This window comes from Nicotiana tomentosiformis, chromosome 2 (assembly GCF_000390325.3).
Source record: "Nicotiana tomentosiformis chromosome 2, ASM39032v3, whole genome shotgun sequence".
Lineage (NCBI taxonomy): Eukaryota > Viridiplantae > Streptophyta > Magnoliopsida > Solanales > Solanaceae > Nicotiana > Nicotiana tomentosiformis.
Window position 1 is genome coordinate 101,974,127 of NC_090813.1, and position 14,211 is coordinate 101,988,337.

A 14,211-nucleotide genomic window follows, 5' to 3' on the forward strand; every position below is an offset into this window, starting at 1 on the left:
GGGGTAGTTATAGTAGCTCAGTGACGTTTCACGTCCAGGGACGGCCGACAGACGGCTGACATGCATTTAATGCTATTATGACTTGACTGACGAGACGTTTCAGATATTTTGTTGTTTCTGTCACGATGTGTCGAAGTAAGAATTAGAAGCTCGTGTCGTTTCTCGTCGTTTACTCTCCGAGAAATGAGGGGACTATCTGTATATAGGAGAATCGAGCTCATGGTGCATCCCACCCTCCGACAAGATAAGCTAGGCTCGAGATATAGTGGCAAGGGACCGAAATCAAGCCAAAAGTCCCACCGAGCCAAAATCTGGGGGCATGACGCCTCCCCTCGAGAATGTCGAGGTCATGGTTCCGAAATCGGTCCTAGACTCGAACGATTTCGAAGAACATTGTTGGACAATCAAGCATAGCCAACAAAGCCGAAATATCCGTGACCGGTCGGATATCATGGCGGGGATCTCAGCACCTATTGATAGGGAACCGACAATCAGTAAATCGGAAGATTTTTTACCTTTTATAGAGTTATATCTAAAGTAGGACTCCCCTACTATATAAAGGGGGTTTGATAATTCATGAAACACATTGTAACACACACTCAAAAATAATATTTTATTATTTTCTCTGTCACTAGTTCTTGCTCCTTTTCATTGGTGCCGACCGAGGTGAGCCTGGCTCGAGGGTAACTATTTCACTAAGGTTGAAACTATCTTACTCGCATGGTTTGAATTTAATTTATCTTTGTTTCTTCAATTCTACTTAATTTATTATTTTATATTAAATTAATTCACGTATTTTTAAAATCACTTATAAATTCAATTGTTATGCGTATTCGAGTATAAACGGTTTGATTTAAAAAGTAGGAATTTTTGATAAGACAAATGCAATAAACTAATACGGATGTCGTAATGGTAGTACGGTTTGCTTCCAATAGTGTTAAGGTCGCGATAAATAATGAAATATAGGCGTGCACTCCATGTACTTTGCATTTCTTCTTGATTGGAGAATCCTCACTTGTATCCTTCACGTGTTTGTCGACCCCATTCTGTTTTTATGTCTGTGATCGAAAGAAAAAGAGGAAAAAAAAAACACTCTGAAAGGAAATAAGATTGCATCAATGGAAAAACCTATTAAACTGAGACGAGTTTGGTATTGGACGGGTTGAATGATTTTGGTTCAAATTGCCACTATACCCCACATTAATACACAAGAATATTAATTAAATGCAAAAGACTAATATTTTTATTTTATTTGTTATAGGTCCATTTTACTATGGAAAAGAATGTAGCAAAAAAACCTTCAGCGTTCTTGACTGTTTTCATAACTTGTTACTGGCCCTTCAAACTATCGAAAACAATCTCTTTGTCTTTTTAAATGTAGAGTTAAGATCTGTGTACACACTACCCTATCCAGACCCTACTTGTGAAATTATATTAGTTTTGTTGTTGTTAGCCCTTCAAAATTTAGTAAAAGAACGATTGTTCTTTAAATTCATCTGTCAACATAATTACCAGTACATTATGGACTTAAACTCATCGAAGTGAAAAAGCGGCCTCAGTCCCTCTAGATTGGAGTTCTCTGCGTGCAAATTCACACAGAAACCTGTGCCCTCCTCTCACCTGCATGGGCGCGCGCGCACACACGCACTAGAAAGATCTACCATCAATAATTAATCTTTTTGCATCATGTTTATTGTTTGACGCGTAGTCAGAGATTCTATCATGTGGTAAATCCTCGCGGAGGCAGTAGATTCTGATAATATTACTTATTATTGTTAATGAACGAACTTGTACCTGAATTTTTTTTCAATACCCTAGTATAGTAGTACGTAGTAATAGGACTTGTTAATTTTTATCTGTTTCTGCGTAGTGTTCGTTTTTCTTTATCCTAATACCATACTGCGGAATAGCTCCTACAAATATGTCTGTGAGCTTCTGAGTTTACTACAGTAGAAGCACTTTGTGTAGTGTGGACATGAACATATTAACACTATTGAGGGGAGGAATTTAAGGAGTTTTACTATACAGCAAAATTAAAATATTTATTTTCACGTGTATCCTTTATTTTTTGGGAAGGAAGCATGCATATTACTTTAGTAGCATATTGATTACCGGTAAATAGTTGAACTCTTAAATTTTTTTTTTATCTTGCCATATAGTAATTCTTTACAGTTTTGGCTTCAAAATTCACTTTCCAATTTTATAAAAGAAAATAGAGAAAACATCCAAAAACAGAGCTAATCAATTTGAATTTGCCTGATGATCCATAAGATCAAATAGTTGACATGTCTCATCCACTCAAATTTAATGTAACTAGCTCCTTGTGCATGCCCTTGAACGAGGGTCTTGGTATATAGTTTTTTTATTTTCACAAGATTGGGGTAAGGTGTACGTAGATACTATATTTTTCAGATTACACTCATAAAATTATACTAAGTATGTTGTTATTATTATTTTGTTAGTTCTTGGTGTATGCCATAATTTTAGAAAAATTAAAATATTAGACGTGAAAAAGGGATAGAAAAAAGATGAATAGGAAGATAAAAGAAGACGATAGGGAGGAAGCTAGAAAAGAGAATATATAGTATAGTAAAAGTGTCCCATTTACTGTACTTTTTGACAGGGAGGTAAAAGATGTCCTAAGGAGCAAGGTCACGTGAAAATTCTTGAAGTTAGCCAAAGATCAGGCTGTTTATCATGTGAAAAAGTCTAAAGGAGAGTCTGACTGACGTTTTTTTAGCTAAAAGTTTTTTAGTTTAAGTTTAAGGTTACTAAAATGGGAAAATAGTTTTTCCCCTTTTAGAATTATTCAGGAAAGTGTTGGATTCCCCACGCGTCAGTGGATTATACGGCGACGGCGGCATAAAAAAATAATGCCACTTCCCAAATTATAAATATTTAAGAAACCGATAAAGTATGTAAAATTAAAATTAAAATGAGAAAAAAGTGCAAAAACCACATTCCAAGCTGTTCCGAATACCAAAAGCGGGTTTCAAACTTCTCTCATTCGCTTATAAAAGGCTGTTTCCCTATTTTGATGTTAGTCTCAAGACTCTCAACAAGAAGACTTTGATTTGATTCTTTTCCTAAGCTATCTCAACAACCGAAGTAAGCTTTCTGTCCTTTTGTTTCCTCTTTTACACTAATCTTTTTTTACTTTAAGATCTAATTGTAGTTAATCTCATTATTGATTATCGATCTTCTTCTTCTTTTCTGATCTATTATTAGAGCTAGAAAATATCTAGAATAAGGCAGCAAGATGGGAAGGGGAAAGATAGTGATTCGAAGGATCGATAACTCAACGAGCAGACAAGTGACTTTCTCCAAAAGAAGGAATGGATTATTGAAGAAAGCTAAGGAGCTTGCGATTCTTTGCGATGCTGAAGTTGGATTGATCATTTTCTCCAGCACTGGCAAACTCTATGAGTTTTCTAACACCAGGTACTAAACTATTACTATAAGTTTCTTAATATATATTACCTCATGATTTTCTCGGTGGAGATGTTTTTTAATTTGTTAGTTGGATCCTATTTTGTAGATATATGCCAAATTAATCGGAAAGTATTAGCTAGGCAATGTGAGCCTGTTCTAATTTTGACTTTGCTTGCTAATCCTATACTTTGAAATTGCAATTGAGTATTCCTAATAGTTAGATATTTGCTCAATTATCATATCTTATTTTCTGATAAATCACAAAACAAAAACATCGAGTATTTAAGAATAAAAATATGAAGATTTCTCCTTTCTTTTCCCTTATACTTAACCGTTCCATGAGATAAAAAATGTATAGAACTTTAACTGTAATACACATATTGGAACTCTGAGACATGATCTTATGTAATTTAAGTGGTTAATAAGCATAAACACTAGCATATACTGATTAATATAAATGAATGGTGATGCCTTTTTGCGTCAAATTTTCTAGGCCGATATTACAGCGTAACTTTGGTGCTTAGCACTGCAAATTAAGAAATCCCTTCTTTCTTCTTCCTTATTTTTTCTGTTAAATACGAGGCCTAATGATCATCAGATCCTATTAAAGAAGCTCTCCCCCTCCCCCCCATTTCCCCCCACCCTCCTCAGTTTTAGTGTTTCCAAAACCAGGAATCAAACAAAGTAGTGAAATTGCAAAAGATTTGGTCATTTTCATTTTTTCTTTATATATATAGGGTTGGACACATACATATGGTTCGTGCTTAATGATACTATCCGAACTAAAATAGTAATGTTATAGGAAAAATGAATGCATCGTATACTATTCTACAAAGCACAATATACAATATTTATTATTCATAAATTGCTCGGATTTAATGTATGTTATACATTACACTAGGTCATGTATTACTTTTATTATGGGTAAATTATCAAGATATACTTCTAATCATAGTAATAATCGTTGAAAATGTATAGTAAGACACCTTGCTTTTGTTGTGGGTAAATAATCAAGTTGTAGGCAAACTTGTCAACTGTCTTCTTACACTGTCATACAAAGTCTAGATATGTTGCTTTAATACATGAGTACTTAAAGACAAATGATTTCTAATGAAGTTTCAGTAGAATTGTTATGTCAGGTCTAAGGACAACCTTACTAACCCGTTAACTAAAGGACTCTCGAGTACGAGTGGCAAACGGGCGGGTCAGATTGGATATGAGCGGGTCGAAAACGGGTAATTAAAAAACAGATAAATTATCCGCCCCGACCCATATTTAATACGGATAAAAACGGATTATCCGGCGGATAATATGGTTATTCATATTATCCATTGCTTCTTGAATATAGTCACTCTTGGGAGAATTCCTAGTCTCCCAACCTTGAATAGCTCCCAATTTGAAACTTTAGAAATGTAAAAGTTAAATTCATTAGTTATCTATTGGTTATCCATTTGGTTATCTATTTTCTAAGTGGATAATATGGTTCTTATCCATATTCGATCCGTTTTTAAAATGTTCATTATCCAACCCATTTTCTAATGGATAATATGAGTGAATAACTGTTTTCTTTTAACCATTTTGCCACCTCTACTCTCGAGTAATATATGATAAAAACCACTAAGTCTAATTAGGTAGTTAATTAATTTTATTTATCACTCGTAACTAGAACCTTACCTTTATTATTACATAATAAATAATATTACTAAAGGTTTAAGAGGTAAAAGCATGCTATGGTTTGTGGTTGTTAGCAAATTTTGAAAATTATAGTAGTACTTAAGAAAAGGAGCGTGAGTACAAACCTACTCTAATGAAGAAACAAAGTTTGGATTTGTTTTTCTTTTTGATTCCCCTCCCCTTTTATTCCCCTTTGATCCCTTTGTTGGTGGCTCGAACCCGTGACTCTGGGGTTGTAGGTGGAGTGCTGACCATCTGAGCAACCCCTCTTATCAAAGTTCGAATTATGAATTAGGGAAGTCCATATTAAGAACTTTAAAACTTCACCTATAGAAGCACAATAAGTGGTGCTGCTTCAATCAAAATCTCGGAAACAATACGTCGCAATTGTGTTTGAATTCAGGATATGGCACAAGGTCATACTATATATGGAGCTAAAGCTATACGGTTGACACCAATTGAAGTCGATATATATATGATGTATGTGTATAAAGTTTTTCTGATTATCAATAAAGGGACTATGGTTAAATAGAATGTTATCTTACTAAAATCAATCTTGACAAGGCCTTGAAAAGCTTATACAAGTAGTTCATTCAAGTTGAAAGACGACACTTAGCAACTATATGCATGTATCTTAGATAACTATATCAACCACTATTTAAGTGGGAATTGTAGTGTAGTTAGTGATTGAAAAAAGATAAGATTGCAAGTTGTCTCTCATTGACAAAATACAAAAGGAAAGAAGTGTTTATAACTTGAAACAAAATTTTTGGAGGAAAGTCAAATATAGTATAATAATGAATTTAGAGCGGAATTAAATAATTTATTTGATCTATCTTTTAAATTTTATTTAAAAGCTCTTTATCATTATTTTAAAAACCTTTGAATTTTAGAATAGACGGCTGTTATACAATGCCTTTTCAGAATGGTTAGGTCGGTCTTAACAGCCATCTAAAAATATTTAATTTTTGTTGTTGTGCAAATTTAAGTTTTTGCTGAATTTGGAATTTTTGTTTGGCTTTATAAGTTTTGGAGGAATTTTGCTATATACTCCTTTTTGATTTAGTATAATAGACAAGTAAAAGTGTAAATATATTTTTAATATACTGGACAAGTAAAAGTGAACGGAGGGAGTATCTAGTATAGCAATTTAATGAGAATTCAAAGTCATCAATCTCGTGTTTCTGCAATTGTTTCCCAATTAGTAATATTTAATAAATGATAATTACAGTAACTTGTTATAATAGCATTAATTATTGTTATGATAAATTAAATTGAGCTTATAGAGTGTAAAAGATTCTATTAACAGTGGATATAATTAACTTACTAATTCCTTCATTATTTTGGAGCAATAGGAGGTAAAAAGGTACAATGTTGTTAACATATGCAATAAGTATTCTGTGTTCTTCGATTTTGCATCATCTTTGATACAATCTCCATGCATGTATGGTGTAAAAGCTTTATATTCTTCTAACTGGTAATTTCTTAGTTTAATTTTATACTTAATTGGGTAAAGATTCTATATCAAGTCAAAACATAATTAAATGTAATCCATAATTAATAAGTTGAAATAATTACCTGAAAAAAATAAGATATGCAACCTATCACTACGGATTAAATTATATTAAAAGTGTATAAATTATATACATTGTCAATGCATATAATTTAATTACCGTTTCTTATTTTCTATATGGCAGCATGAAATCAGTTATTGAACGATACAATAAAACTAAGGACGAACGTCAACAGTTGCACAATCCAGTGTCGGAACTGAAGGTAATAACCTTTTCTTTCTGCAACTTTTTCAGGTATAAATTATCAGTTCATATTCATTACTAGTTAATTCTCCTCTCCATTAGGAATTTAGTGCAAGAAATAGTCGTTTCCTGCTGCATGTTAATACCGAATAAAACGAGCATCATTGTAAAGAATTTCCATGCCGATTAACTATCTAGCATCTATGTTGGGAAACGCTATAGTTGATTGTGAACTTTTCAGAAGGTGAGAAAAGAAGAAAAGAAGAAAAGAAGAAAAGAATTTTGACAAATTTGATGAAAATTGATGATGATTTCGTTTTGGAGGTATAAACAGGTATCTACAATATAATAATTTAGATGCGTATTTCGTTTTGCATTCTAACAAATAGGAACGACTTACCTTATTTTCTCTTCTCTATCACCAGCTATCACTAACAATCTGTTCATATGTTGAGAAATATTACTGTGTACATGAACTTCCACTATTTTTTATTTATGATCTTTTCTTTTTTGGTATTCTTTCACCATTTGTCTACAAAATCATCAGCACATTGTAAACTGCATGAAAATCTTGATCTTCATAACAGAAATTTTTATTGCAATTAGTTTCTAATTATCATATTAAATGTACTTTAAGAAGTTAGTTAAATAGGTTTTTGTCAATTTCAGCTGAAATAGGATCATTATGTTATCAATTGTAATTAAACTGCAAGAACTGAATTCAAATAAAAACATATTTAGCTGGGACTTGATACCTTGATAGACATTAAGAATTAGAAATTAAGGATGGGAAGATGTAATACCAATAGTAGATGGTGCATTAGCAAACTCTAACTTGACATTCATATTCCAATACTCAGCACGATCAAGAGGAACGAACTATTTTTTAATGGAATTATGCTAGAGAAAGCGGCAGAGTACAAGAATACGTCTTACATTGTGAAGACTACTGTTCTGCCACTCAAGTGACCATCTTTGAGAGATTACCAGTGTTGCTGCTAAATCATGTTACAGTTATAGGTTTCCTCCTGTTGGGGTCTTCCTTTTTGTTTTTAGTCAGATATCTTGTTCAAGATTTAAGGAGAAACTTCCCAAAGATGTACATTTCCTTGGTTACATTTAGCGACTAGGATAACTAAGTCTCAAAGAATTAGATTCAGTAAGTAAAGAATGTCATGTGAGAAACCGTAGAGGAAATGCTCAAATTATAAAACTTTGGCGAAAAAAAAAACTGTAAGCTTAATAAAAAATGTAGGAGGAATACAATTTATGCAATGTCAGAAGATATTTAGATATCAGCCAAGGAAATGTTGTGCCCTTAAATCAGGACTACTGAAAAAAGAGTTCGTTCCTGGAAACCTGTACATGTATAGCAGCAACAATTCTCAGGTAAATCACTTGATGTTTCACATAATTCCATTGAAAAGTAGTTCGTTTGTCTTGGCCGAAACAGTATGCTCGGAATATGAAGTAATGAATCTCCTTTAAATTGAATCGTAAAATGATCAGTCCATCTTCAAAGAGATGGATTGTATATAGTTCCTCATTAGTCTGACCCTTCTCTGATCATATTGGTATTGAATACAGAAACAAAAACTTGGTGGTAGGTATGTTGATAACATTCATTCTACACCATGTGTGATTTCTTCTTCCTACTACTGATTTAACCATTTTACAGGCATTGTTCCAATAAGCTTTCTAATAATTTCAGCTGAACAAGCTAAGTGAAACTGAGTGATGGCAGGGAAAGATAGTTTTCACAATAATCTTCGTATTGACCGGAATAGACAACTGTAAATAAAGTTGTAGCATTTCTTTGTGATTTCAGAAGTATAGAGGGTTCTCACATGAATATTGGTGAAGAATGAGAGAACACAAATTAAGATTTCCTTCTACATACATCAGTGGCAAAAATGGGCACTAGGATGGGAAGATAGTGTTGAGACGTAATATAATTAAGTAATGAGTTTAAGTTACATACGCCTTCAGTGTAAGGAATTTTTACACCATCAAGTTACTTTTACTTGTTGTAGCAAGTAACATGCTTTACTTTCAAAAATACAGGTCTCATGTTTTAAGGAGGCTTACCTGTACATATGCTTGGATGACCTGATAGTGTATAAAACTATTTACACTGGTGGTATATATAACTTAAACTCGTAAGTGATTAATTAAAAATATATTTTCTCTAATAGTTTAAACTTTTAAATGAGAAGGTCATCACATTTCAATAGAAAGTAGCAGAAGGAAGGTGTTTCATATTTCTTCATTCCCTATATCAGAAATACAAGAAAATCAGATAGTATAGTTTGAATCACAGCCATATTGGCAAAAGTAAGACCTGTTTTCACACTATTTTGCAGGTCACTTCAAGTTGCTTATATGAAGCATTCTCATGTGAATAGAATCAGGAAATGCAGACAGGAGACTTGGCAGTTTTAAGAAACTATCGACCAATAAATTCTAAAAGTTTTTGATTGCTAATTTAGGCTGAGTATCTTGAAACATATGAACTATAACTAAAATCTGTATATATATAGGAGTACATATGTTGAAATTTTACATCCACATAGCCTGAGTATGTGCACTGTACTTGCTATAGCTGTGGCAGCAGGAGGCAGAGATATTGCGGCAACAATTACTGGACCTGCAAGAAAATCATCGGTAATGTTTACTCTTGGCAAGATATACATGTTTTTACTTGAGAATTGTGGAACATTACAGCATCAAAATACCTTAGGAACTAATCATACATCATGATTCAAAAGAGTTGCATCTTTTTATGTTTTGTTGATAAAAAATGCATAACATATAAGGACTAAAAGAAAAAATCGGATACATGTTACGAAATTGTCATGAATTGTTGGACTCTTTCATGGATAGCTAATTCATGGAATTGGATATCAACACATCATTTTAACAAATTGCATGGATGTTTGAAAATAGTATATATACTCACAAGTATTACTCAATAGGCAATTTTCTCACCATGTGATAGAACAGGCAACTAATGGGAGAGGAACTCTGTGGTTTGGGTGTAAAAGACCTAACAAATCTGGAGAATCAACTGGAAATGAGCTTAAGGGGCATCCGTATGGAAAAGGTCAGCAACCAACCTGATACTATCTAATTAATATTATTGGAACTGTAAAATACTAGTAGGAACTAAACATGTTCTGGCTTTATAGGAGCAAATATTAAAGGATGAAATTCAAGAGCTAACTCAAAAGGTAAGTGCAAAACTGTAGCAGCTTTCACCATGTCAAGAATAGATCAGCAGAATAAATAAGTAGAACGTAACTCGTTGATCTGAAAGCTTTTGAGCATATTCCTTTTTGAATTTATATAGGGGAGCATGATACATCAAGAAAATTTGGAACTCTACAAGAAGGTAAACCTCATTCGACAAGAAAATGCAGAATTGTATAAAAAGGTAGTAATACTTGATATGAAGTAAGAGTTTCCTTGAATAATTACAAAGTCAAAGCTAATAGTGCAAAAAGATAGTGCATTAGTACTTAACATTATTGTTTCAGGCTTATGGTACAAGGAATGCTAATACAGTGAATGGAAACACCAACTCTCCATATCGCTTCACAGTGAGTAGAGAAGTTCATGCCTCCATCCATCTGCAGCTAAGCCAGCCTGAGCCACACAATTTTGAGACGCCTGCAGGAGTATCCAATTCGAGGTACAAATCCTTTTTCTTTCACTATAATATGATCTAAGCTAATGTAAACAACTACGTTGTAGTTATGTGCGACTCTATCAACATCAGTATATATAACTTAAATCCTTGATTTGGAGAATTCCTGATTGACCGGTTAAATATCAACTGAAATATTTTGACATTCATACAGGTAGAAATCAATGGTGGCAGTAAAGATCAAAGACTTAACAACCTGAACTGCAGAGCACCAGAAGAAGAAAGACTAAATAAGGATTGCAGAGTTTCTATTATATATTATATTAGTGTGTAGTTGCAAGGGCATCTCATAATATGGTGTACTAGCTTATTTATAATGGTAGCATAAATACATTATCTATGCTACCAATACAATTCTAACATTTGATGCTGCACATAAAGAGTGCAAAAGCATCATGGCCAACCAATCTATCTGAGAATTCTTTAACAAAATCGTGTGATGTGTGTTTAGTTGTTTGAGTTCAGCATTGTAAATACATACTGATGTTTTATACTTCAATACCACACAAGAGGGGTGATTTGTGTGGTGTCCAATTTTTCGCTAGCACAGATTATAGAAGGACCTGGTTCTTTTATGTGTTCCTTATACTACAGTTGCGGAATAATAAATGCAGAAAGTAAAGAACACAAGTATTTTTACGTGAAAAATACCTGGCTCAAAAGGTGAAAAAACCATGACCTACTACCAAGTAGAATTTTTCCTAACACTTCACTAAATCACTTAGTCAAAAACAACATTTACAAACCTCTTGTAAACCTAAGGATTACCTCTAACCCTTTGTGGCAACTAGCCTCATGCTGTTACGATAATTTCAAGTTAACTCTAACTTGAACAATACACTCAGAGTACCTAGTACAAATGCTTCTAGAGAAAGCTGAAAGGTACAACTCAAAAGCTCTACTACAATGAAACTAGAATAAAAGACAGACACTTAGAACTGATTCTTCTATCTGGTTTATGTAGCTTCAGGTTCGCACACTTGAATCATACAGAAATTGCTTGCAAAATGCCTTGATATTTTGCTCTCAACTCTCGTTTAACTTCAGCATTTGTGCGTGCCTGTAAAATGAGAACATCCTGAAATATATAGAGTTAGTAAAATGTGATTAACTAGAGTTCTAATGCTATACTCTTCCATGGTGAAAGAGTTTTAGTTATCTTCAACTTCTAACTCTTCCTTATCTAGGATAGAGTTCTCTTCAAGTAAGGAGTCCTATTCCTTATCAATTATACAACATTTTTGTTCAGGAGATATCAGATTTAACCACTTATGCTTATCTCTTTCACGTGTGCTTGAATCTGCCCATGCCTTGTGTATACTGTGTATGGACCTGATTCATGCATGTGTTTCTTTTGTCAATCATCAAAACTTACTTAGGCCAACAAATTTCCCCTTTTTGGTTATGACAAACACTGTGCTTTTCATAAGCATGAAGCCTGTTTCAACTCAGCTCAACATCAACACAATGTTAGAACACTTTTCATTTTAAAGTCACAAATCATCAAGGACCAGGTTCATTAGGTTATAAACATCATAGTCCAAGTAAAAACACAACCTATCTTCCCCATTTTGGCATCATCGAAAAGTTGCATAATTATGTTAGATAACCAGATTTTATCTGATCTTACTCATGGCCATGTAGGCTACTTCAAATGCAATCATGGAGTCAAGTATCACTTATCAATCTAGCGATATTAGTCATATAAGAAACATCAACATACAATTAGAGAAAAAGCAGTTGATTATCATTGATAAGAGTCATCCACAAAGCATAGAAGGAAATAAAAGTACCGCACCATGAGCAAAAAAAACAAAAAAAAAAATCCCATTCAGGTCACTAGTTTTCTAACTAGGCTAGAAAGGGTTTAAGCTGGAAAGGACCATGTTCTTGGTTTTTGGCCTAAAGCAGTTTCAACATGTCATGAAGAATGCCTTCATTCTTCTCCTTTTCCTTTGCAAGCTCAGTCCTGAGAGCATCCCTCTCAGTTTCTACTTCTGCCAGCCTTTTCTTCAGCCTCTCAATCTTAGCATCCTTAGCCCCACTTTACTGCACCAAGGCTTTCACTTTGCTGTTCACAGGCACCCTCTTGGATGAACCAGGTTCTTTGGGACCAATATGGACTTCATAGTCACATGCAGTCAAGGTGTTGGCCCTAAAGTAATCTTTGCTTATGATAACATCCCATTTCTTGAGGGGAGCATTGAAGTAAGCAGGCACAACAATGAGAATGAACCCATAGGGCATGTCAAGAGTTTTGGTGCAAGTGAGTACCCTATCAAGGTGCTGGATGATAAACCATGGCCAGTTGATCTTCCTCCCACTATCTAGGCACTCAATAAGGATCAGGTCCATGAAAGTTGCAATGTGCCTTCTCTCATGTCTGGGAAGAACAACCTTGTTGACAAATTCAAAAAACAGCTTGTGGGAAGGCTTCATCTCACTTTTGTACACAGCCTTGGGCTGTAGTTTTAAGTCACTGTCAGCAAATTTTCTTGTAATGGCAAGGGAGGTGGGGGAGGTTTTCTAGGCTTGGCAATTTCAGCTTCTTATAGTCATTGTACTCTGCAACAGGTACCCCTAGAATTTCTCCCAGTTCCTTGGCATCAAAGCTCACAATTACCCCTTTCACTACACTAGTGACTCTGCCATTCTTGATTTCATAGTTAGCCATAAACTCCACAATTTATGCTCTGGCTAGTCTTCCTTCCATATGAAGGACCATGTCCTTCTAAACCTGACGTTCTAGCTTCTCCAACAGCATCACCATTCTTTACTCCTCCAGTCCCTGAGGAGTCTACCTTTCAAGATTGTTCTCTTGCCAAACTTCACATTTTGTCCTGTTCCTCAGCAGTTTCTCCTTCTTCTTCACTTTTTTCTTCTTCCACTACTTGCACTTTCCTAGATTTTCTGGCAGACCTGATTCTTTTTGCCAAGGCAGAAGGCTCTGCATCAACATGCTTTAAAGGAGACTTCTTTTTGGTAGTCTATCTTTTATTTGCTTTTGGAGTCACAACCTCCACCTCCTATGCCTAGTCTTCATCATGAAGGACCAGGTCCATCTCCTCAATCTCAATTGCCTCAACAAGTTCACTCACTTTCTTCTTTCCCTTTGCAGCAGATTTTCTTTTACTCTCTTCTAGGGCTCTTTGATAACAATGAATATGCAAGAACAAGAAATGGGACTTGAAAAGCAAATAAAGAAAGGGAATCAAGACAAAATAATTGATGAGATATTAGTAATCTAGAATTAAATTCTAATCACCCCTAACACAATCAACAAAAGCACCTACACTAATAGAATCCTCAGGAAGAAGATAAACCTCTTGAAAATTCTAGGGCTAGTTCAAAGGCAACCACATGTCTACCTTCAATCTCACAAAAATACATAGCAATATTCAATATAGTCTCAGAAAATGAAAGATGACCTAAAATTTTCTATTTACACTAAGGTCTACATAATGACTAAAAAGACCCTTAGGTGATGATGCGTGATGATTTTACTATTTATTTTAGTCTCTTCTCTTTAGTTTTTGTGTCCTTTAATTATAAAATGAGGTGATTTATGGTGTGCATTGCTAGATTTTCAAGTACAATGAGTCTTGAAGAGAGTTGAGACCAAATGGAGTGGAATTGAACAAA

At 34.2% G+C, this 14,211-nt stretch overlaps 1 protein-coding gene across 2 annotated transcripts; it reads left to right on the plus strand.

The window, feature by feature from the left end:
- Positions 1–2,958: 2,958 nt before the first annotated feature.
- On the plus strand, positions 2,959–11,155 carry LOC104114804 (MADS-box transcription factor 23-like). Of its 2 annotated transcripts, none has more exons than XM_009625335.3 (9): positions 2,959–3,108; positions 3,229–3,441; positions 6,804–6,882; positions 9,466–9,527; positions 9,867–9,966; positions 10,052–10,093; positions 10,213–10,254; positions 10,400–10,554; positions 10,724–11,155. In XM_009625335.3, exons 2-9 carry the CDS (start codon positions 3,260–3,262, stop codon positions 10,725–10,727), a joined length of 666 nt encoding a protein of 221 aa, XP_009623630.1. In that variant the 5' UTR covers positions 2,959–3,108; positions 3,229–3,259; the 3' UTR covers positions 10,728–11,155. The 2 variants fall into 2 exon arrangements, with proteins under 2 accessions (XP_009623630.1, XP_009623629.1); XM_009625334.4 differs by having other exon boundaries at positions 2,961–3,108; positions 10,213–10,296.
- Positions 11,156–14,211: the final 3,056 nt, after the last annotated feature.